At 49.4% G+C, this 19,526-nt stretch overlaps 1 protein-coding gene across 9 annotated transcripts; it reads left to right on the plus strand.

The window, feature by feature from the left end:
* Nucleotides 1-22: 22 nt before the first annotated feature.
* SIRT3 (sirtuin 3) lies at nucleotides 23-19,097 on the plus strand. 9 transcript variants are annotated; one of them, XM_047877430.1, is made up of 8 exons: nucleotides 23-583; nucleotides 4,561-4,708; nucleotides 5,707-5,895; nucleotides 5,991-6,223; nucleotides 7,790-7,890; nucleotides 13,084-13,245; nucleotides 16,944-17,153; nucleotides 18,596-19,097. In XM_047877430.1, the coding sequence occupies exons 1-8, from the start codon at nucleotides 529-531 to the stop codon at nucleotides 18,614-18,616; spliced, it is 1,119 nt and encodes a 372-aa protein (XP_047733386.1). In that variant the 5' UTR covers nucleotides 23-528; the 3' UTR covers nucleotides 18,617-19,097. The 9 variants fall into 9 exon arrangements, with proteins under 9 accessions (XP_047733386.1, XP_047733388.1, XP_047733389.1 ...); XM_047877433.1 differs by having other exon boundaries at nucleotides 25-347; nucleotides 5,715-5,895; XM_047877434.1 differs by having other exon boundaries at nucleotides 354-536.
* The last annotated feature ends 429 nt before the right edge of the window (nucleotides 19,098-19,526 follow it).

The following is a 19,526-nucleotide window of genomic DNA, read 5'->3' on the forward strand; positions in this document are numbered from 1 at the left end:
CGGCGCCGCGTCGCGCGAGGCAGGCCGGGAGCGTCCCCGCGGCCTGCGGCGCCCGCTGGTTGTCAGGGTAACCGCGCCCTTGCTTTGGAAGAAATTCTCTGCAGGGTTTGTACCGGATTTCCCGCGCAGCTGGCTGTGCCCCTGAGTACGAGGGCCTGGTGGCTCTGTGATGGAGGGCCATCGACAGGCTTTGTGGCCTCGGCCTTTGTGACCAGCAGTTTCTCGTCCCAAACGGGGACCATAATAACAGTAACTTCCTGGACTAAGTGTAAATGTAACTCCTGGCGGTAGTAAGCTCTCGCCAAGTGTTACCATCACTCTCCTGATTGAAAACGGCGGGACAGCAGGTTAGAGAAATGCAGGCTTCTGGTTCGGTGTCCTGGGCCAGAGGCGGGAGCTCAGCAGGCTAGGAAGCCGCCCCCACCTGGCGTCCATCCCAACCTGGGCTCGCGGGGAGGGGCGCGCGGCGGAGGCGGACACGTGGCCCTCGGGGACAAGGTCGCGAGCGGGCGGCGGAGCAGCTGGGACATGGCACGGTGGGTTCGGCCTGCTCTTTGCGCGCTCAGGCTCTGGGGCCCGGCAGGTGAGTGGGCCTCGGTCGGTGGGCGCGGGCCGGCAGCCTCTGGGGTGGGGCGCGGCGGGCAGGGCCCAGGGTGGGGACGAGCACCTCCGCGCAGGCGAGTGGCTGCGGTTCAGTGCCCGGCGAGCGCGGGCGTCGTGCTTTCCCTGCGTGCGCGGCGGGGCACTGCAGAACCTGAAATGTCAAGTGTCTGTTCACGCAGCTCAGTGGATATTCCAGAGGCCGCCGTGGCATGTTTCTTGTTTCTTCTCACGGGATTAAAAAAATTCTTTTTTAATGTTTATTTTTGAGAGAGAGAGAGAGAGAGAGAGAGCGAGCGAGCGCGAGCGCGTGCGATTAGGGGAGGGGCAGAGATAGAGACACAGAATCCGAAGCAGGCGCCAGGCTCGGAGCTGTCAGCACAGAGCCTGATGCCGGGCTCGAACTCACCAATGGCAAGACCATGACCTGAGCCAAAGTCAGATGCTTAACCAACTGAACCACCCAGGCGCCCCTTCTCCTGGGTAGTTTTGATGTGTATAAGCAACACTTGTATGTTCATAGTTGACACTTTGTACCTTGCCTTTTATATTTAGCAATATGTCTTGGGAGTTACTTTCATCTCACACATAAACGCTTTCTCAGTCTTTTATACTGATCTGTAGAATTCCTTTTTTTTATTTGTTTTTGTTTCTGTTTTTTTGTATGACTTTTTATTGGAACCACCAGATCTGCCCCAACGAAGAGCTCCCCAGGCCCTGTCGCGCCTTACAAGAAAGGGCTTAGGGTCAAGGAGGAGGGAACTGTTGCTCCTGTCCCCACAGAGGGAGGTCGAGATCTAGCCTCCGCTTCTTGGTGACCATTCAGATTCCTCCCACTGCCTGTCCCTGCTGGGGAAACTGAGGATGCACCGCCCTGCCCTAGGTTGGGGGTGGGATCTGTAGAATTCCATTCTTTGATGCTTCATAATGTATTTAATAATTTTCTTATTTAAGTAGTTTGTAATATTTAGTTATTAGGAATAATGCCGAGGTTCATTGTACTCACTTTTTGGATAAACTCCTAGTAGTGGAAATCCGTCTAAAGATATATACATTTTTATTGTTCCCCATGCAGTAATTGTACATTTTGGGATCTTTGCTGTTAACCTTAAAAATAAAATGTTAGTTATTGCCAGCAAAATGGATTTATTCAGGAATAGCAGAGAACTCCAAATGAAGACTAGAAAGCTATGGCAAAACCATAGGCAAGTCCTAGGCACAGAGGAGAGAAATGGTGTTTTACAGAGGAAGGGGGATGGGGCTTGGGAAGTCCGTTACAAGCAAAAAGTCCTCCGAAATAAACTGGGGGGCTGGAGTGTAGTGCTTCTCATTGGCTGGGCTGGGTTGGCCTCTCATTGGCTGGGCTGTGATGGTCCCTCATTGGCTGGGTTGTTGGGGGAGAGGGAGGGGAGAAAAACCCTCCTTCCTCACCCGGGGCTGTGAAGCCCAGGTTTTTTTCCCCATTGGGAATGCAAAGGGCTGCGGGGAGTGAGGGGGTGGGGTGGGGAGGGGGGAAGTGAGGTGAGGGGTGCGTGTGAGAGCTCCTCCTGTTGGTCTCCACCGCGTGTCAGTCAGGTTTCCTTTACATCATTGCCTAGAAATTGAATATACATATGGGAATGTCTTAAAGGGCCACAGTTGTTAAGAAACTAACTTAAATGCCCAATAATGAATTAATACTTAAGTAATGGTACATCTACTTGATGCAACCTTACACAGCTACTAAATGTTGGTGAGGAGTTTAATAGATACCCAGGGGTTTTTAATTTATCCAAGAAACCTTTATTGTACTGGCCAGGTGTCCCACCAAAGTAACTCAGTTCTGACTCTACCTGCCTGAAGAAAGCACCACAGGTGAAGGACTCAGTCCCACAAGCCCGCCCCCAGTTCAGACGCCAATCCAGGTTGTCTCCTGTGCTTCTGACTCACCAGCTATTAATTGGTTTCCTTGACCCCCTCCTCTGGTTCTGTTAATTTGCTAGAGCAGCTCACAGAACTTGGAAGACAAGTTGACTTACTAGATTGCAGGTCTATTACAAAGAATATTAAAGGATATGAATGAACGGCCAGATGTAGAGATATATAGGGTGAGGTGTGCAAGGGTCCCTGGACCCTTCTGCACGTGAGTCACCAACCTGGAAGCCCTCAGGACCCCCTCCTTTTGCGTTTTGACGGAGGCTCCAAACCCTCTAATCATAGTTGGCTCCCCCTGGCACCCAGCCCCCATCCTTAGGGCTCTTCCAAAAGTCTCCTCATGGACACAAACCCAGTTGTGTAAAGGGGCTGTTTATGCGGAACAAGACAACCACTTCACCCTCATGGCTCCGAAGGGACTTCAGGAACTGAGGATGGGAGACCAACTGTTGTAACAAAAGATGTTCCCTTTTCTCTTAGAGACTCCAAGGGTTTGGGGATGAAGACCAAAAACATATTTATTATAAATCACAATGTTACAACTTAAAAAAAATTTTTTTAACGTTTATTTATTATTGAGAGACAGAGAGAGACAGAGCACGAGCATGGGAGGGGCAGAGAGAGGAGGAGACACAGAACCTGAAGGAGGCTCCAGGCTCTGAGCTGTTAGCACAGAGCCCGACGTGGGTCTCGAAGCTACAAACCCAGCGAGATCATGACCTGAGCCAAAGTCAGATGCCCAACTGACTGAGCCACCCAGGCGCCCCATATTACAACTTTTTAAATTCCTTTTGTATTTCTTATAATAAGTTGCATTTGGGAGGAATGTAGTAAATTTTTTGAAGGAAGACTGTAGGGGAAGAATTGTTTTAGATGCTGTGTAAAGTGGGGTGTTTAATAGGTAGAGCCTGAGCCAGATGATTTTCTTTTCTTCCCGACCATCTGGCCAGTTTTCTTTAGAAAATTTCCTTTGGAAACCTCCTCAACTTGCACTCAGAAGAACTGCTTGACAGGTGCTTTCATGCAAGTCTCCGATGCAGCAGACCGTCCTTTAGGGTCTGTGGGCATCTCTGCAGGAGTGTGGGGAGGAGGAGAAGCACTGTTCTCTACTGTATTTTCTGTACTTTCTGCTGGGAAAGATCTGCTATAGATCTTCTTAATAAGCAAGATTGTAAAGAATCATTTCCTGCTCTTGACTTGAGCCTCTGAGGCTCAGGGTGTTTGAGTGATGATGGGACATCAGAGCCAGGGCTCTGATTCTCCTTTGGGTGCCCTCAGCTCTGCACGCTTTCCTTTGTCATGCTCCTCGTTCCCTTTACTTACCTTTTAGAAATCTTTTCTTTTGAAAACCAAGATGATGCTTTGTATGCTGGGAGAGGCAACGACACAGAGGCAAGTGGACCGTGAGCAGCAAGCAAACCCCTGACCCCAGAGTGGAGTGTGCAAGGCAGCACAGAGTCACTGCAGGAGAGGAAGGGGTGTCAGTCTCCCTAAAAGGAGCAGGAGCCCGACGAGGGCAAAGTGATTGCTCACTGGGGTTCAGCAGTGGCTTCATGAAGGAGCCTGACATTTGGTCCTGGCCTTGCTGTGGGAGATTTGAACATGCTGAGGTGGAGAAAGGTCATTCAGGCAGGAGCTGATTTTAGGGCATATACAAGAGCTAGGGAGTCGGTTGTTTGGCTGAAACGGGGGGGTGGTGGTATATAAGAGGGCATAGTGGGGGCTGAAAGTGTCACTGGGGTGGGTATGCTGTGCTAGGGTGGGGAACAGCTTCAGGGGAGACCTGAACTGGTTTCGTAAGGGGCAAAAGAACACAAAGACAACATGCAGGAGAGTAAGTTAGGGCCACACTCCTAGAAGATACACTCTGCATTGTCCTGATGTGTATCTGAGATGTGCTTTTAGGGTGCTTATTTCTTGCCTGTATCACAAAAGAGTAAAAGAAACACTCTCAGTTTCCTGTTTTTATGTCTGTATTCACTTTAGACTCATCACTCGTTTGGGGAGGGTTGTCGGTTCCATCTGTTGAATCTCTTTTCCCATCAGGGTGGAGGAGTCTCTATACGGAAGTCAGAGATGTCCCGGGGAAGGGTCATCAAGGGCCTTCCCCTGGAAGAACAGACGCGGTGGCCGCCAGCCTTTGGGGTGTGAGAAAGGCGTCCTGTGCAGTGGGGCTGGCAGCCCTGAACTCTGGGTGAGTTGCCAGGAGATGTAGGAGTCATGCAGCTCGGTTAGACGCCAAGCAGGGGCCTGAGCGGCAGATCAGTAAACCCGGGAGGCCTTACCAGGCCCATGTGAGGTGCGGCTCTGGTGCCCCATATTTCCCACAGTTGCAGCCTCGCCTCAGTGGGATGTGTTCAGACCGTGCTACCGGCTTTGTGTTAGTTGTATTGCTTTTTTTTTCCTTCCTGTTGCTTTCTGAGCGTCCAAGTCCTGAGGCCTCGCTGGAGCCTGTGATTTGTTTATTGTGTCTGGCTCTTTTTTCCTATGGCAGACCATCTCCTATTCCTGATACTTAGCCCTGTGAGTGTTTTGGCTCCTGGCTTCTGCAGGTGACTTGAGAAGTCTTCCGGTGCTTTGCAGAGAGAGCCTGGGCTGAGTGTGCCCACCCCCTTACCTTGGTTGTGGGGTTCCTTTGGCAGCTGCATAATATGAGCAGCTTCCTGAACAGCTGCAGACGTTGAAGATCAAGTCTCTGTGGCAGTGTGAATCCCTAGCTGCCAGGGCATGTTTCTTTCTGGAACGGTCTCTAGAACCACTTTTCCTCCTGATAAGATTCGGTGTAAAGCCTGGGACATTTAGCTTTCTTTAAAGGTCACTGCCTGTTTGTCACATCTCGGGTATGCTACAGTGTATGGCTCTGCAGAGAGCATGTCCAGAGCCCCCCACAGAGCCCCCACACCTCTGGTGAGCAACCCTCTTCTTTTCGCACTGGCATTGGGTAACAGGAGTTAAGACGTGACGCATTCCTTGTTTGCACAGGTCTGACCTGATTTTTTTTGCTCCCAAAGAAGTTTTGATTTTTAAGTTGAGACTTCTTTCTCTTTCAGCCCAGTAGTCCTCGATGATGAGGAAGTGATCATCTGGGGGGACAGGAGGGAAGTGTATGGTCATTCTCCATGGTGGGGGTCATGGCAGGGCTAGCATGAGCTTGACTGTCACAGTCACCTGGCCACTCTCCTTTTCTGTCAGCATTACAGGTGGAAGAAGACCTATATCTTCTTCTGCTAGTGCCTCAAGCATCTTTGGAAGCGGAGGCAACGGCAAGGAGAAGCTTTTTCTCCAGGACATAGCTGAGCTGATTCGAGCCGGAGCCTGCCAGAAGGCAGTGGTCATGGTGGGGGCCGGCGTCAGCACGCCCAGCGGCATTCCGGACTTCAGGTGCCCTGCAGTGCCTAGCTAGATCCTCCCTCACCACCCTCGTCCGCTGCACGGCCCGCCTCACGGGGCTCAGGGCGTCTTGCCCCTCCTTGCAGGTCTCCAAGGAGCGGCCTGTACAGCAACCTGCAGCAGTACGACCTCCCATACCCTGAGGCCATTTTCGAGCTCACTTTCTTCCATCACAACCCCAAGCCCTTTTTCGCTCTGGCCAAGGAGCTGCACCCCGGGAGCTACAGGCCCAATGTCATACACTATTTCCTCCGCCTGCTCCACGACAAGGGGCTGCTTCTGCGGCTCTACACACAGAACATCGATGGGCTCGAGAGAGGTGAGCTCTCCACCTGTCCACGCCTCTTCTGCAGGGACCGCTTCTCCCCTCCCCTGTGACTCATTTCAAGCCGGCTTGTTTTGCCTTCATCCCTGACAGAAATGTCCACTGTGTGTTTAAGGGCCACTGTCGGGACCTCGTTGGTGGACCTGATGTCTTGGCATACTTGTTGGGCTATGAGTTTTGGACAGAGCTAAAGGTGACAATTGAGAGCTTTAGTTTGCTAATCTGATATGACGATTTCTTTTTTTTTTAATTAAAAAATTTTTGTTAATGTTTATTTATTTTTGAGACAGAGACAGAGCGTGAGTGGGGGAGGGGGAGAGAGAGAGGGAGACACAGAATCCGAAGTGAGCTCCAGGCTCCGAGCTGGCAGCACAGAGCCCGACGCGGGGCTCGAACTCACGAGCCCCGAGATCGTGACCTGAGCCGAAGTCGGACGCTCAACCGACTGAGCCACCCAGGAGCTCCAGTGATGATTTATTTTTCAAGAAATTTATTGTGAAATGTTTTGAGCACAGAAAAGTAGAGAGAACGTAACGAGCCCTCACGTCCTCCTCACAGCCAGTCCTCACTTCATCTGTGTCTTCTTTCCCCCACCTTTTCTCTCACCCCGTTATTTTGAGCAGATCCCTCACATCATAAACGTAATCTGTAAACAATCTGTAAGTACTTCAGTGGGTAACTCTAGAAAATAAAGATTTAAAAATCATAACTACGATATCAAAGAAATCACTATTAATGCCTTAGAATTACCAAACTCTGTGTGTAATGATTTCCTGACTGTCCCGAGGGCGGCCACAACCAGTGATTCACAGATCGTACTGGCTGCTGACCGCATCTTAGAGAAGCATGGCTGAGCCTTTCTCTTACGGGCAGATTCCAACGAGTGCTGACTCTTAGTGAGCCAGCATCCGCTCAGCCAGGCTGCAGACATCTGGTGATTTGAAGAAAGTAGTCTCCTCAGCTCCAGGAAAATAATTCCTTGCCAGAAGGATTCTGCAGCTTGCAGCCCCATAGGCAGCAGTGGAACCCCTGTGGGGGCGACCTCTTCTTCTGGAGTTGCAGCAGGCAGGCCCGTGCGAAGGCGCGAGCTCTGGCTTGTGGGCTGTAGCGTATGGAGATTTATGACCATGGCGGGGATAGCGGAAGCCACTTGCAGCTGGGACTGTCTGTCCACCCACAGCCCAGAAGCTGACAGTGGGAACAGACAACTGTCATAATAAGTTACCTCTGTTTTTCTATAGTTTTTTGGAAACTGTCTTTGTACTGTTTTTTCACTTTTACTGGGTATCTGTAGAATAGAAAATGTTTTCCTAGTTATTAAATATAATTTTATCTGAACTTACATCAAACTTGTTGACAGGCCTCATTTTCACCTTGGTTTGGCTCCACCGGTGCTCATTCTGGTCAGTGGGGCGTCATCTGGAGGTGGTGGAGGCAGGGACACCAGGCTTGCACGAGGGCTGTGACTGCCTCTGGGGGCCTGCCAGGCTCGGAGCCATGCTTGGGGGCCTGTGCACCCACCCCAGAGCCAGCAGCACTTTGCTTTGGCTTGAATTTCAGTGGCTGGCATCCCTGCCTCCAAGCTGGTTGAAGCTCACGGATCCTTTGCCTCTGCCACGTGCACTGTCTGCCGAAGGCCCTTCCCAGGGAAGGACGTTTGGGTGAGTTGTCATGCTGGCAGTTCTCTCCCTTCTGCACTCTGCGGTGGGAGTGATCTGGAGAAGTGACGTTTTATAAGCATTGTATTAGAAGAAAACAGAACAGTAATGGTGTGAAATGTTTTTCTTTATTTTTAAATTGGAAAAGTAATATATGCCTGTCAAAAATTAAGAGATATGTGGGGAGATAAGGCATATGTAGGGAAATGGGGAAAATGTATTTCCCTTCAGCCGATTCCTATAGCCCACTTTAACAGTTTGGTATGTAATGTTACAAGCCTTTAAAAAAAAGGGGAGGGGTGTGGCACCTGGGTGGCTCAGTCGATGAAGAGACTGACTCTTGATTTGGGCTTAGGCCATGATCTCATGGTTCATGAGTTCAAGCCCCTTGTCAGGCTCCGTGTGGAGCCTCCTTGGGATTCTCTCTCTCCCTTTCTCTCTGCCCCTCCCCCACCCCTCTCTCTCCCTCTTTCTCTCTCACAAAATAAATAAATAAGCTTTAAAAAAATAAAAAAAAAGGTATATATAAACATACATGACCATATCTATGTACCTACAACACATAGTGACAAATTTTTTTTTTTTTTTTAGCTACAGGATTATTAACCTTAATCTACAACCTGCTCTGTTACAGAACAAAATTTCATGGGTTTATCGTGTCAATAACCACAGCTCCGCTTACTGTTTTTAGTAACTAGAGTAATACATTTAGCCATTCACCTACTGTGGGACATTTTTCGATGTTTGTGATTTTTACTATTAAAAATAATGCATCAGTGACACTGATGCTTATACCCTTGTGTACTTCTGGCAATATTTCTGTAGGATGGGTTTCTCAAAGTGCAATAGGACAAGCTGGAAAATTTTAAATAAAGATGAAGGTCTGAAATATTGATGAGGTATAGGGCCTTGTCTTTTCAATGATGTGAAATTCACATAACCGTAAAATTAAACATTTTTAAACCTGTTTTTTTTTTTTTTAAGTTTATTTCTTTTTAAGAGAGAGAGAGAGAGAGCAAGAACAGGGGAGGGGCAGAGGGAGAGGGAGACACAGAGTCCAAAGCAGGCTCCAGGCTCTGAGTTGTGTGCACAGAACCTGATGTGGGGCTCGAACTCACAAACTGTGAGATCATGACCTGAGCTGAAGTTGGATGTTTAACCAACTGAGCCACCCAGGCGCCCCCATAAAATTAAACATTTTAAAGTATGTAATTCATTGGCATTTAATATATTCACAGTGTCGTGCAAACACCACCTCTGATTCCAGAACATTTTCATCACCCTAAAGGAAAAGCCTTTACCCACTATTCAGTCAACGCTTCCCAGCACAATCCCTGGCAACCACTGATCCGTTTATCGTCTCCATGGTTTTGCCTTTTCCAGAATGTCAGAGTTGGACTCATACAGTGAGCAGCCTTTTCAGACTGACTTCCTGCACTTACTAAGATGCATTTACATTTCCTCCTTGTCTTTTCATGGCTTCATAGCTCATTTCTTTTTAGTGCTGAATAATATTCCCTTGTCTAGATGGACCACAGTTTATCCATTTATGTACTGAAGGGCACTTTGGTTGTTCCTAGGTTTTGGCATTTATTAATAAAGCTGCTATAAACATCTGTGTGCAGGTTTTTGTGTGGATATAAGTTTTTCAACTCATGTGGGTAAATACCAAGGAATCTGATTGCTGGCTTGTATTGTAAGAGCATGTTAGCTTAGTGCCTTCCAGTGTGGCTGTACCATTTTGCATTTCCACCAGCAATGATGAGAGCAGCATCTGGTGTCGTCAGAGTTCTAGAGTTTAGCTGTTGAGATAGGTGTGCGATGATATCGTCTTATGCAATTCCATGATGACGTAAGTAATGGAATATCTTCTTTAAAAAAAAATTGTTTTTGTTTTGGAGAGAGAGCATGAAGTGAGGAGAGGGGCAGAGCGAATGTTAAGCAGACTGCGTGCTCAGCAGTGTGGAGCTTGATGTGGGGCTTGATCCCACGACCCTGGGATCATGACCTGAGCCGAAATCAAGAGTCTGATGCTCAATCGACTGAGTCACGTAGGCGCCCCATGGAATATTTTTTCAAATGCTCATTTGCTACCTGTATATCGTCTTTGGCGAGCTGTGTATTTAGTTCTTTGGCCCATGTTTTAATTAGGTTGCTGATTTTCTTATTGTTGAGTTTTAAGAATTTTTTGTGTATTTTGTATAGCAGTCCTTTATCAGAGAAGGATATTCTTTATCTGTGGAGGACAGGGAGAGACCAAAGAGGTGGCCACTCTAGGTTTGTAGGTGGCAGTTTAGTAAGTAAGAGAACTTATGTGCGAGGCTCCTCCTGGGCAGCAGCAAGACAACCAGATCCCTGCACCCACCTCCACATCTGACAGGTTTGTAATGAGGCCTTAACTGGGCTCGGTCACATCTACTGTGCACATCACCACCTCCAGGCTGTGTCCTCGAGCAGTCTCTGGGATGGGGAAGGCAAGTGGAACCCACGTTCCAAGCACGGGGGAGGGGGGAGTGAGGAGCTCCCAGGTGCCGGGTCCAGGCCACAGGTCAACTGGCAGTTTCGTCTTTTGATGACCTTCCCCAATACTCAGTGGTGATTTCTTGCAAGTATTCTAGCATCTTGCCAAAACTTAGGCATCTGTTTCTTTAAATCCCTTCCAGGATGTTCCTATTAGGATGCTTTCATCCAGTGTTTGGTCCGACCCTCACCAACACACATGTGGACCCATTGATATAAATCTGAGCACTCATATTAGTAAATTTGAATAACTATGTTAAATTCTTCAGCAAATTTATGGGGTCTCAGTCATTTTAGGAAACTCTTTCACTATGGCTCAAAACTCAGCCTTAATCCAGGCAACGTAAGCAATGTGGTGTTCTTCGGGACCCCCAGCAGAGTTTACTGTAGAGGGGTAGGTATTAATAGGCTTGGGAGAGGAGGGGTGAGGAGAAGTTTGGAGGGAAAAGGAAGCTCAGCAAAAGGGTTAGAATGAGAGATGGGTAGAGGGGGGTTGGGGACAGTGAGGAGAGAAGAGAGGGAAACTGTGCCAGAGGTGGGGCCTGAGCGCAAGGCCACCCCACCTGTCAAGAGACAAAGAAGATGGGGAGGGGACAAGGCCTCAGAAGCCATGTGGACATCTTTCAATTGTTTGCCTGCCTCGGTTAGTTTACAAATAGTACTTTGCAAAAAGGCAGACTTTGAATCCAAAAACTGTTTGGAAGCCTCAAGGTATCAATGAAAATAAGCATCCAATTCAGTTTTGACAATTTTAGAGCCCATGGCTGTCCGATTGAGTTGTGAGGAAGGGAATTTTGGGGAGCTCGAAAGTTCCCCATAATGGCCATTGAAGTTGTAAATTGTTTTTTGTTAAGTTAGTCCATATAAGAATGCACATGAGGAGGGAGCACAGTTTTTAATCATGGAACCGGCAGGGCTCCCAGAAGAGTGGGGGCAGGGGCACCCTCAAAGCATTTTGATCACTGGGATCCCATTTCCCAGAGGCTTTTCTCCAGAGCCAAGAGGAAAATTCCTGAACAGCACAGCCCCAGTAGGAATAGCCGGGCTCTAGAAAGGAGTCAGACAAAGGCCACATGAGTACTCTCTGAAAGGATGAAGCCTTAGAGCAGGTCCTGAATAAAGTCTGGAGAGCTCAAAACAGAGAGTGAAGCACAAATCCAGGCAAAAACTCACATTCAAACCCCAGGGTTGGTGAGGAAGCAGTGAGCCCAGCTGGCGCTGAGGGTGCTGGCACCTGTTTGTTTGCTCACCAGCCTCAGTCGCTGGGTGGGGTTGGGGATGTGTGTGTGGGTCCTTCCTGCATCCCACTTCTGACACCTAGTAATGTTTTCCTTAAAAATAGCCCTTTCAGTTATTTTACCAGGGAAATGGGTTTATTCAGGAAGAGTAGAAAATTGCTATTTGGGACAAGCAAGCTATGACAAAACTGTAGGCGAGTCCAGCCAACAAAGGAGAGGGACATTATTTGATGGAGAGGAGGGAGGGAGTTTGGAGGGGCTGGAGAACCAGGTCATGGAGTTGATGTTGTCTTGCTCGCTGAGTCACTGGAGTGGTTGATTAGATGTAGGGGAGGTGGTGCATTTCTTCCCTGGTTGGGCCTGTCATTGGTGGTTCTCTCCTGTTGAGGGTTCTTCTGTTGGGTCTACAGTTGACACTTCTTTGTGTGATTGATGGTGAGTGGTATGGCTCCTTCCAGCCTCCTGAGTCCACATTAGCAAGGTCTCCCTGTATTAATTTTCATAATGCTCAGCTGTTTGTTGAAGAGGAGAAATTTGGTTGACTGTGCTTATGTGAGTCTGCTTCTAGGGTTTCTGGTCTGGTCCTTCACTAGTGCCACAGTCTTGATTCCTTTTTTTTTTTTTTTTTAAGTTTTTATTTAAATCCAGGTTAGGTAACACACAGAGTTATATTAGTTTCAGGTGTGCAATATAGTGATGAAACACTTCAATACATCGCCTGTTGCTCAACACGAATGTCCTTAATTCCCATCCCCTATTTAGCCCATCTCTCAAACCCCTCCCCTCTGGTAACCATCAGTGTGTTCTCTGTAGTCAAGAGTCTGTTTCTTGGCTTGCTCCCCCCCCCCTTTCTCCCTTTATTAAGAGCCATCTTTTATTTATTTGTTTTAAATTTATTTATTTATTTTGAGAGAGCACACATGACTGGGGGAGAGGCAGAGAGAGGGAGGGAGGCAGGCAGAGAGAGAGAGAGAGAGAGAGAGACAGACAGACAGACAGACAGACCCAAGCAGGCTCCATGCTGTCAGCATAGAGCCCAATGCGGGGCTCAAACTCACAAACTGTGAGATCATGACCTGAGCTGAAAACAGGAGTCAGATGCTTAACCAACTGAGCCACCCAGACACCCTAAGAGCCATCTTTTATTTATTTATTTGTTTGTTTGTTTGTTTGTTTATTTAAAATTTATTTATTTTGGAGACAGAGCATGAGCAGGGGAGGGGCAGAGACAGAGGGAGACACAGAATCAGAAGCAGGCTCCAGGCTCTGAGCTGTCAGCACAGAGCCTGACGTGGGGCTTGAACTCACGGACTGTGAGATCATGACCTGAGCTGAAGTCAGACGCTCAACCGACGGAGCCACCCAGGCGTTCCAAGAGCCATCTCTTAAAGTGTGTTGTGATATCTTCCTTGGTTCATTTTCTATTTGTGTTACACAGGATGAAGTGATGGTGGACAGGATCCCCCGCTGTCCAGTCTGCACTGGCATCGTGAAGCCCGACATCGTGTTCTTTGGGGAGACACTGCCCCAGAGGTTCTTGCTACATGTGGTTGATTTCCCCATGGCAGATGTGCTGCTTATCCTCGGGACCTCCCTGGAGGTTTGTCCACAGGCCCAGTGGTGGGCTGAGTGTGTGGGGAGGAGGCTAGGAAGATAGGGTGGAAGAGGTGGGGCTGATGGGCCAGCTCCAGATGCTCTCAGAGCCCCCTGGTGTCCCAGATTCAGAAGATGAATGGGTTCATCTGGTGCGGAAGCAGAGGTATTCCCGGCCTAGGGAGTGGCAGCCTGGGCAGAATGGGGAGGAGGGAGGATGCTCAGCTTTGGAGGTGCTGTCAGTGTGGGTGGGACACAGCATGTGAAGGGAAGGGAGAAGGGAGGGGTGTGGACAGATAGAGAGGGACAGACTTCCCAGGCCACGTCACAGAGGCCAATTTTGTGCTAGAAGCAGTGATAGACTTGAAAGGATTGGACCAGGGACATAGCTTGTGCCTCTTGGGTCAGAGAGAGATCGTTGATGAGTGGGATGGGGATTGAAGCAAGATGTCCAGGAGGGCTAGTCCTCAAGAAGGCAGGGCTGTGGGCACAGTCCGACCACGTGACTGAGAGAGGGCAGGGAGAGGGACTGGCTGCACCAGGGACAGGGGAGGGAGTGGTCTGGCTGTCTGTGGGCCCTCAGGGCATTTGTTGGTAAGGAGGAATTTAGAGGGAGGGTGCCGAGCTCAGTTCTGCACATGTGTGTTTGAGGTGCCTGGGAGAGACTCACGGACGCATTCCAGAAGCTATTCTGCATCTGGATCTGGGGCTCAGGAACTTCGTAAAGGAATCAAGAGCAAGAATGAGACCCTGCAATGAGCTCTGCCTAATTGGATGTAGGCAGCAAGGGCCAGAAGGGCCAGAAAGGCCTGTATTCAGGGCCCGGGCAGCCACGGAGGCCTAGAGTGGTGTGCCCGCTGTTCCAGTGCTTTGGACAGACACAGTAAGAGGTGTAAGCAAGTGACACAGTTTTAGATGACGGCAGCTGGAGAAGTAACAAATGGGACAGGAAGGCTGGGAAGGGTTGTGAACTGGTCGTGATATCAACGTGGTTGGTTTGCACGGCCGAGTCAGGAAGGTGACCTTGGAGCTGAGGCCAGGGAGATGCAGGTGTCAGCTGAGGGTGTCTGGCGGTGGAAACTGCCCGTGACCAGCAGTGACAAAGGTCTGACCTCCCGACCCTGTGGGTGCTGTGTCGTGAGTGTGCCATGGCGCACGGTGAGGTGGTGGGAGAGCCAGTAGAGGCCTTGCAGGTGGTGTCCAGGTGGCGACAGTGGTTGGCCAGGTGACGCTGCAGAGGGCATTGGCGCCCAGGTGTTTAAAGGAACACTGGGTGGGAGAGTGTGGACCCCCACAGGGCTCCGGGCTTGTGACCTGAGTGACCACAAGGATGGAGCTGGTTTCCTGAGACTGAGAAGCCTAGTGGGCAGGTTGGGGGATCTTGGCCTCCGGCACACCGATTCGAGGGCTGTTTTGGGCTGTCGAGTGGATGAGGGCGGTGGGCGGGTGGATTGCTGCATCTGGAGTCCAGGAAGGAGCAGAGGTATGACCTGGGGTGGCTCAGTGAGCAGCCGGATGCCCACCCTGGGCCTGGTTGGAGGGCTGGGCCTAGGGGACAGGCAGAGGGCCAGGGCCATGGTGCCAGCGGCATGTGGTGCTGAGTCTGGCTGCCCTGTGCTGGCTACTGGCGATGGACATTGGGGCCACCAGCCCTCTCGTACTTTTTAAGTGAAATGAAAATAGCCTTTCTCTTTGATTCTAAAAGTACCACATGCTCGTTTTTAAAAATTTACACATTAGGTAGAGATGCAGAGTGAATTAAAGAATCTCTTCGGTTCTACCAGCACCGTGAGTGTTTTGCTGTGTCCTCACAGCCTTCTGCGCTGCACAGATGTGGTGATCTTAACCAGAAGTGCAGAGAGACCTAGCTTGTCAGCACCCCTAGTGTTCCTGACAAATGCCGATACAAGGTTCCAGTCGGGAGCCCCAAAGCAGAGTGCTTGTCTGTAAGCACTGAGCGATCTGCAGTGTGGCTTAGACTTTATCTCATATGCCGCGTGGAGGAAATATTAATGCACTTGGTTATGGATCACCCCTCTGGATGTCACTGAGGTGTGACATAATATATGGTATATAAATCATGTGACGTTTTCTAAAATGTGAAATATTCTGAATTCTGGAACACACCCAGATCCAAGAGGTTTTCTTTTTTTTTTTTTTTTTTTACTTTAGGGAGAGAGAGTGCACACAAGTGGGAGAGGGGCAGAGGGAGAGAGAGAGAGAGAGAGAGAGAGAGAGAGAGAGAGAGAGAGAGTCTCAAACAGGTTCCATGCTCAGTGCAGATCCTGACATGAGGCTCGATCCCATGAACTGGGAGATCGTGACCTGAGCCGAAATTAAGAGTTGGATGCTCAACTGACTGAGCCACCCAGGTGCCCCTGAGCCCTGAGAGTTTTAAGATAGGGATGACAGATGTATGACAAAATTTATTCTTGATGGGCAACAAAAATAGTAGATTTTATATTAAGAATGATGTAGTGAATAACCACATGTATACACATTTGCACATTCATGTGAGTACTTTTGTAGCAAAGAAATATTGAGAAGTTGCTTTCCAGAAAGATACACTAATTACATTGCCACCAACAGATGTGGGCCATTTTCCCACATCCTCACTGACAGCAAACATTACCTGTCTTTAAGTTTTCATCCATGTGATTGGCTAGAAAGAAATAAGTGTGTATGTGAGAGAGAGAGAAAGGGAGGGGATATTTAACATGTCTGTAATTAAGAGTGAAGTTCGTCTTTTCATGTTTATTGATGACCGTGTTCTCGTGGGATTGCATATTTGTATCTCTTGTCCATTTTTCATTAAATTATTTTCTTAGTTGGTCTATAAATTAGCAATATAAATTCATTAAATAAAATGTTTATAAATTAGTTTAGCAATTAGAAATATAAACTATTTGTCACATGTTGTAAATATTTTTGCAGTTTGTTTACGATGATAAAGTTTAAAAAAATATTTTTCTGCATAGTATTTTTATGTAGATGATAATGTGACAGTATTACATAGTTAGGTCTGTCATGAGTTTCCTTTGTCTGATCTGACTTCACTATCAGGCCTGAAAAGTCCTTCCCTACCTTTACTTATGAACCCTAAACTTTCTTTAAGAACTATTTTGTTTACATTTAAACCTTTCACTCATTTGAAATTTTTTCAATGAAGGCAGGAGTTGAGCATTTTCGTCCCAGATAATGATCCAGTCTCAATACCATTTAATAATCTGTTTCTAATTTCTAATGGAAATTTCACTTGGAAGCAGCATGAAGAAGCCCAGAGTCACCGAGTTAGGACTCTCTGGAGGTCTGGATGGTGAGGGCTGTGGAAAAGTGGGGCACCCTCTCTGCTGGGCATGTCAGGAGCCCTCTGTGGGGCCAGATCCTTGCTCCCAGGGAGCGTGGGTGGCCCAACCAGATGCTGCTGGGAGGAGGGTAAGGTGGAGCATAGTTGCTGGAGCTCAGATGTGCCTGGGCAGAGAGACCCACAGAGGCCAAGACATGTGGGAGGCAGAAAGAGGGACGCGGGCAGGAGGGAGGCTCGGAAAGGGAGGAACCCGAGCATGGAGACTAAGCTGACAGTGTGACGGGAAGAAATGAAATAGGTGGTGAGTTTTCCCTGTACCCGAGGTCTTACTGTCAGTCTGTGTCCCAAGGGGCTCAGAGGGTGGGCACTGTGCTCCTCACTTTTGGGCAATTTTTCAGGTAGAACCTTTTGCCAGCTTGTCTGAGGCCGTGCGGAGCTCGGTGCCCCGACTGCTCATCAACCGGGACCTGGTGGGGCCCTTTGCTTGGCGTCCTCGCAGCAGGGACGTGGTCCAGCTGGGGGATATGGTTCACAGCGTGGAAAGGCTGGTGGAACTTCTAGGCTGGACAGAAGAGTTGCGGGACCTCATGCGGCAGGAAGCCGAGAAGGTACGGACTGTGAGAGGGTCATCTCCAGGGCTGCCTTCCTCACTGCTTGGGGGTCTGGGCCCACCTGGTGTGGAACCCTGTCTGGCTAAAACAGAACTAGCAAATACTGGCTGTTCATCCCGTACCGGCCGCTGCCCAGGGCCACCTCCGTGTGGACATGAAGAAGGGATGCTAGATGCCTGCTCTCCACTGGCAGAGCCGTGACTTGGTCCCGGCGGACTGGGGTTGTCCTCGCATCACAGAGCAGCATTGCCTTTTGTCCCTAAAATAAAGCGGCACCAAACAGCTCCAGGCCACGGTGTGGCTCTGAGCCCGAGTTTGAGGCGCTGAAGTCTGTGCCTGTGTGGTGTGGGATGAAGCCCGCCTCGGGGAGGCTTTCGGGAGATCATCAGTGTGAGAGCCGTTGGCCTGACAATGTGCTGAGGGTAGAAAGCCAAAGACCCTTGGTACCTTCCAGGTTTCAGACCTGTAACAAGTGAACTTTCAGAAAATGCAGTTTCCCATAAGAATCAGCATGTGTAGCCTTGATGTGAGAGGTTGTTTTCTAAAGGAGGCAGTATTAAGCATTTGAAGTCCGTTTGTCTCACAGAGACAATCATGTGACAGTGCCCAAAGGGGACGGGACAGAGGTCTGGGGACAGCCTTACTCTTCAGCTGTGACTGCCTCAGGGCTCAGGGCCGTGGGTCAGGCCTTCCCCTCACCTCCACTGGCAATAGACCCAAGCAGCTGGTTTCTTACCAAGTTGAACCCAAGAGAGAAGAATAAGGCTTATTAAGGATAGGAGACTTCACACTTTGTTTCCACACGCAGTCGACATCATGGCCACGGTTTTTTCTAGCCTTCCACTCCAGAGTTTGGCTCTAATGGCTAACATGTAGGCTGGCGTCACTCGTCATCTCAATTGAAATACCAGTTATGCTGCTCGGTCGTTTGAGGGAAGCAGAGAGTGCAGGTAGCGCTGAAGCGTGTACCTCACACGCTGAGAGGAGGGTAGATGCCCTGGTCAGACCCGCCTGGCCGCTTCCTGGCTCTGGCGTCCCACTTCCATACAGGAACAACACTAAGTCACGTGGCCCCGGGGATTTGACCTGTGCATTTTCTGGTCTTACAGAAATCTATGTAAAGTGGGTCCTGGTCTTAGGGGTTTATGCATTTAAAAAGAGGTGCCATCCAAGAGTAAACGTCAAGGGACGGGCTGCAGTCCAGTTTGGGTTGCTTTGTCAAATAGTGCATAATCTTGAGCACGTGAGCTCCAGAACATTTCACATGGTTACTTAAATGAAGCCCTCCATTTAGCCACCCAGTTTTGCCCAGCCCTGCTGGCATCATGTTACTTTGGCTCAACAGCAGCACAGGCAGAGGCAGAAAAGCTTTTGTTTTATGATAATTCAAACCCAGGCCCTGAGATCTGCAGGACTGATTTCCCTTCTTTGTGTTCCAGCTCAATGGACGGGACAGATAGGGTGATGGCTGGTCCCCCCACCACTCCTGGGACCAGAAATGGTTCCATGGAGTCACTGCCCACCGCTAAGGAAACAGTTTTGGCTGGACTGGAACCTGCGGCCTAAGGAAGAATGAGGCTGCCCAGGTCATGAGCTCTGTGCCGACCGGTTGTGTTGTGCTCACATCACAGGCCACCCGTCACACTGGCACCTTTCTGCTGTTCGGACTCTTCAGTCTGCTGAGGCTGACTGCAAAAGCTTTGACAGCTTGAACTCAAACAGACCAACGGAAAGCCCCGACTGGATCAGCCATGTGTCCAGGTCTCCATCCGAAGGGCTCGGCATCTCTGTCTGTTAGAAGGACCCAGTCTCTGGCTGAGTGGCCTTAGTCACTCCCAAGGCATGGTCCTGGGTCCCAAGTAATAGAATAGGGTCCTTTAGTATGTTGGTCTCCTTGGTAATGTTATTTTTAATTAAAGAAACTTTATTCATTTCTGGCATGAAATAAACTCTTTCGTCTCCTTAAGGGAATACAGGTGTTAACAGTGGCTGTAGAAAGGGGACCTTGAGGGGTGTGTGGGCATTCCTCCCACTAGAATAACCCAAGGATGGAGAACGTGCCCCTGGATTCACCCTGGAGGTGAGCCCAGTGCCACTTCCCACGGAGCACCAGCACCCCTCGTGGAAGGGCGTCAGGCCATGTTCACTCTGCTCCGGCATCTAACCACCCCGTCCCCACTCTCCACCAGGCCTTCCCAATAATGCCTCTAGGACTGACATCTAAGTTATGGAAGGCCTTAAGTCATTTAGAAACCTTGGCTGGTCCCCAGCCAGACATGTTCTCAGGCCATACTTCCTGCGCCTGCACAGGCCCCTTCTGCTGGGGTTGCCCCAAGGCCCAGCATGGATAGCACCGCCAGGCACATCATC

This window comes from Prionailurus viverrinus, chromosome D1, assembly GCF_022837055.1.
Source record: "Prionailurus viverrinus isolate Anna chromosome D1, UM_Priviv_1.0, whole genome shotgun sequence".
Classification (NCBI taxonomy): domain Eukaryota; kingdom Metazoa; phylum Chordata; class Mammalia; order Carnivora; family Felidae; genus Prionailurus; species Prionailurus viverrinus.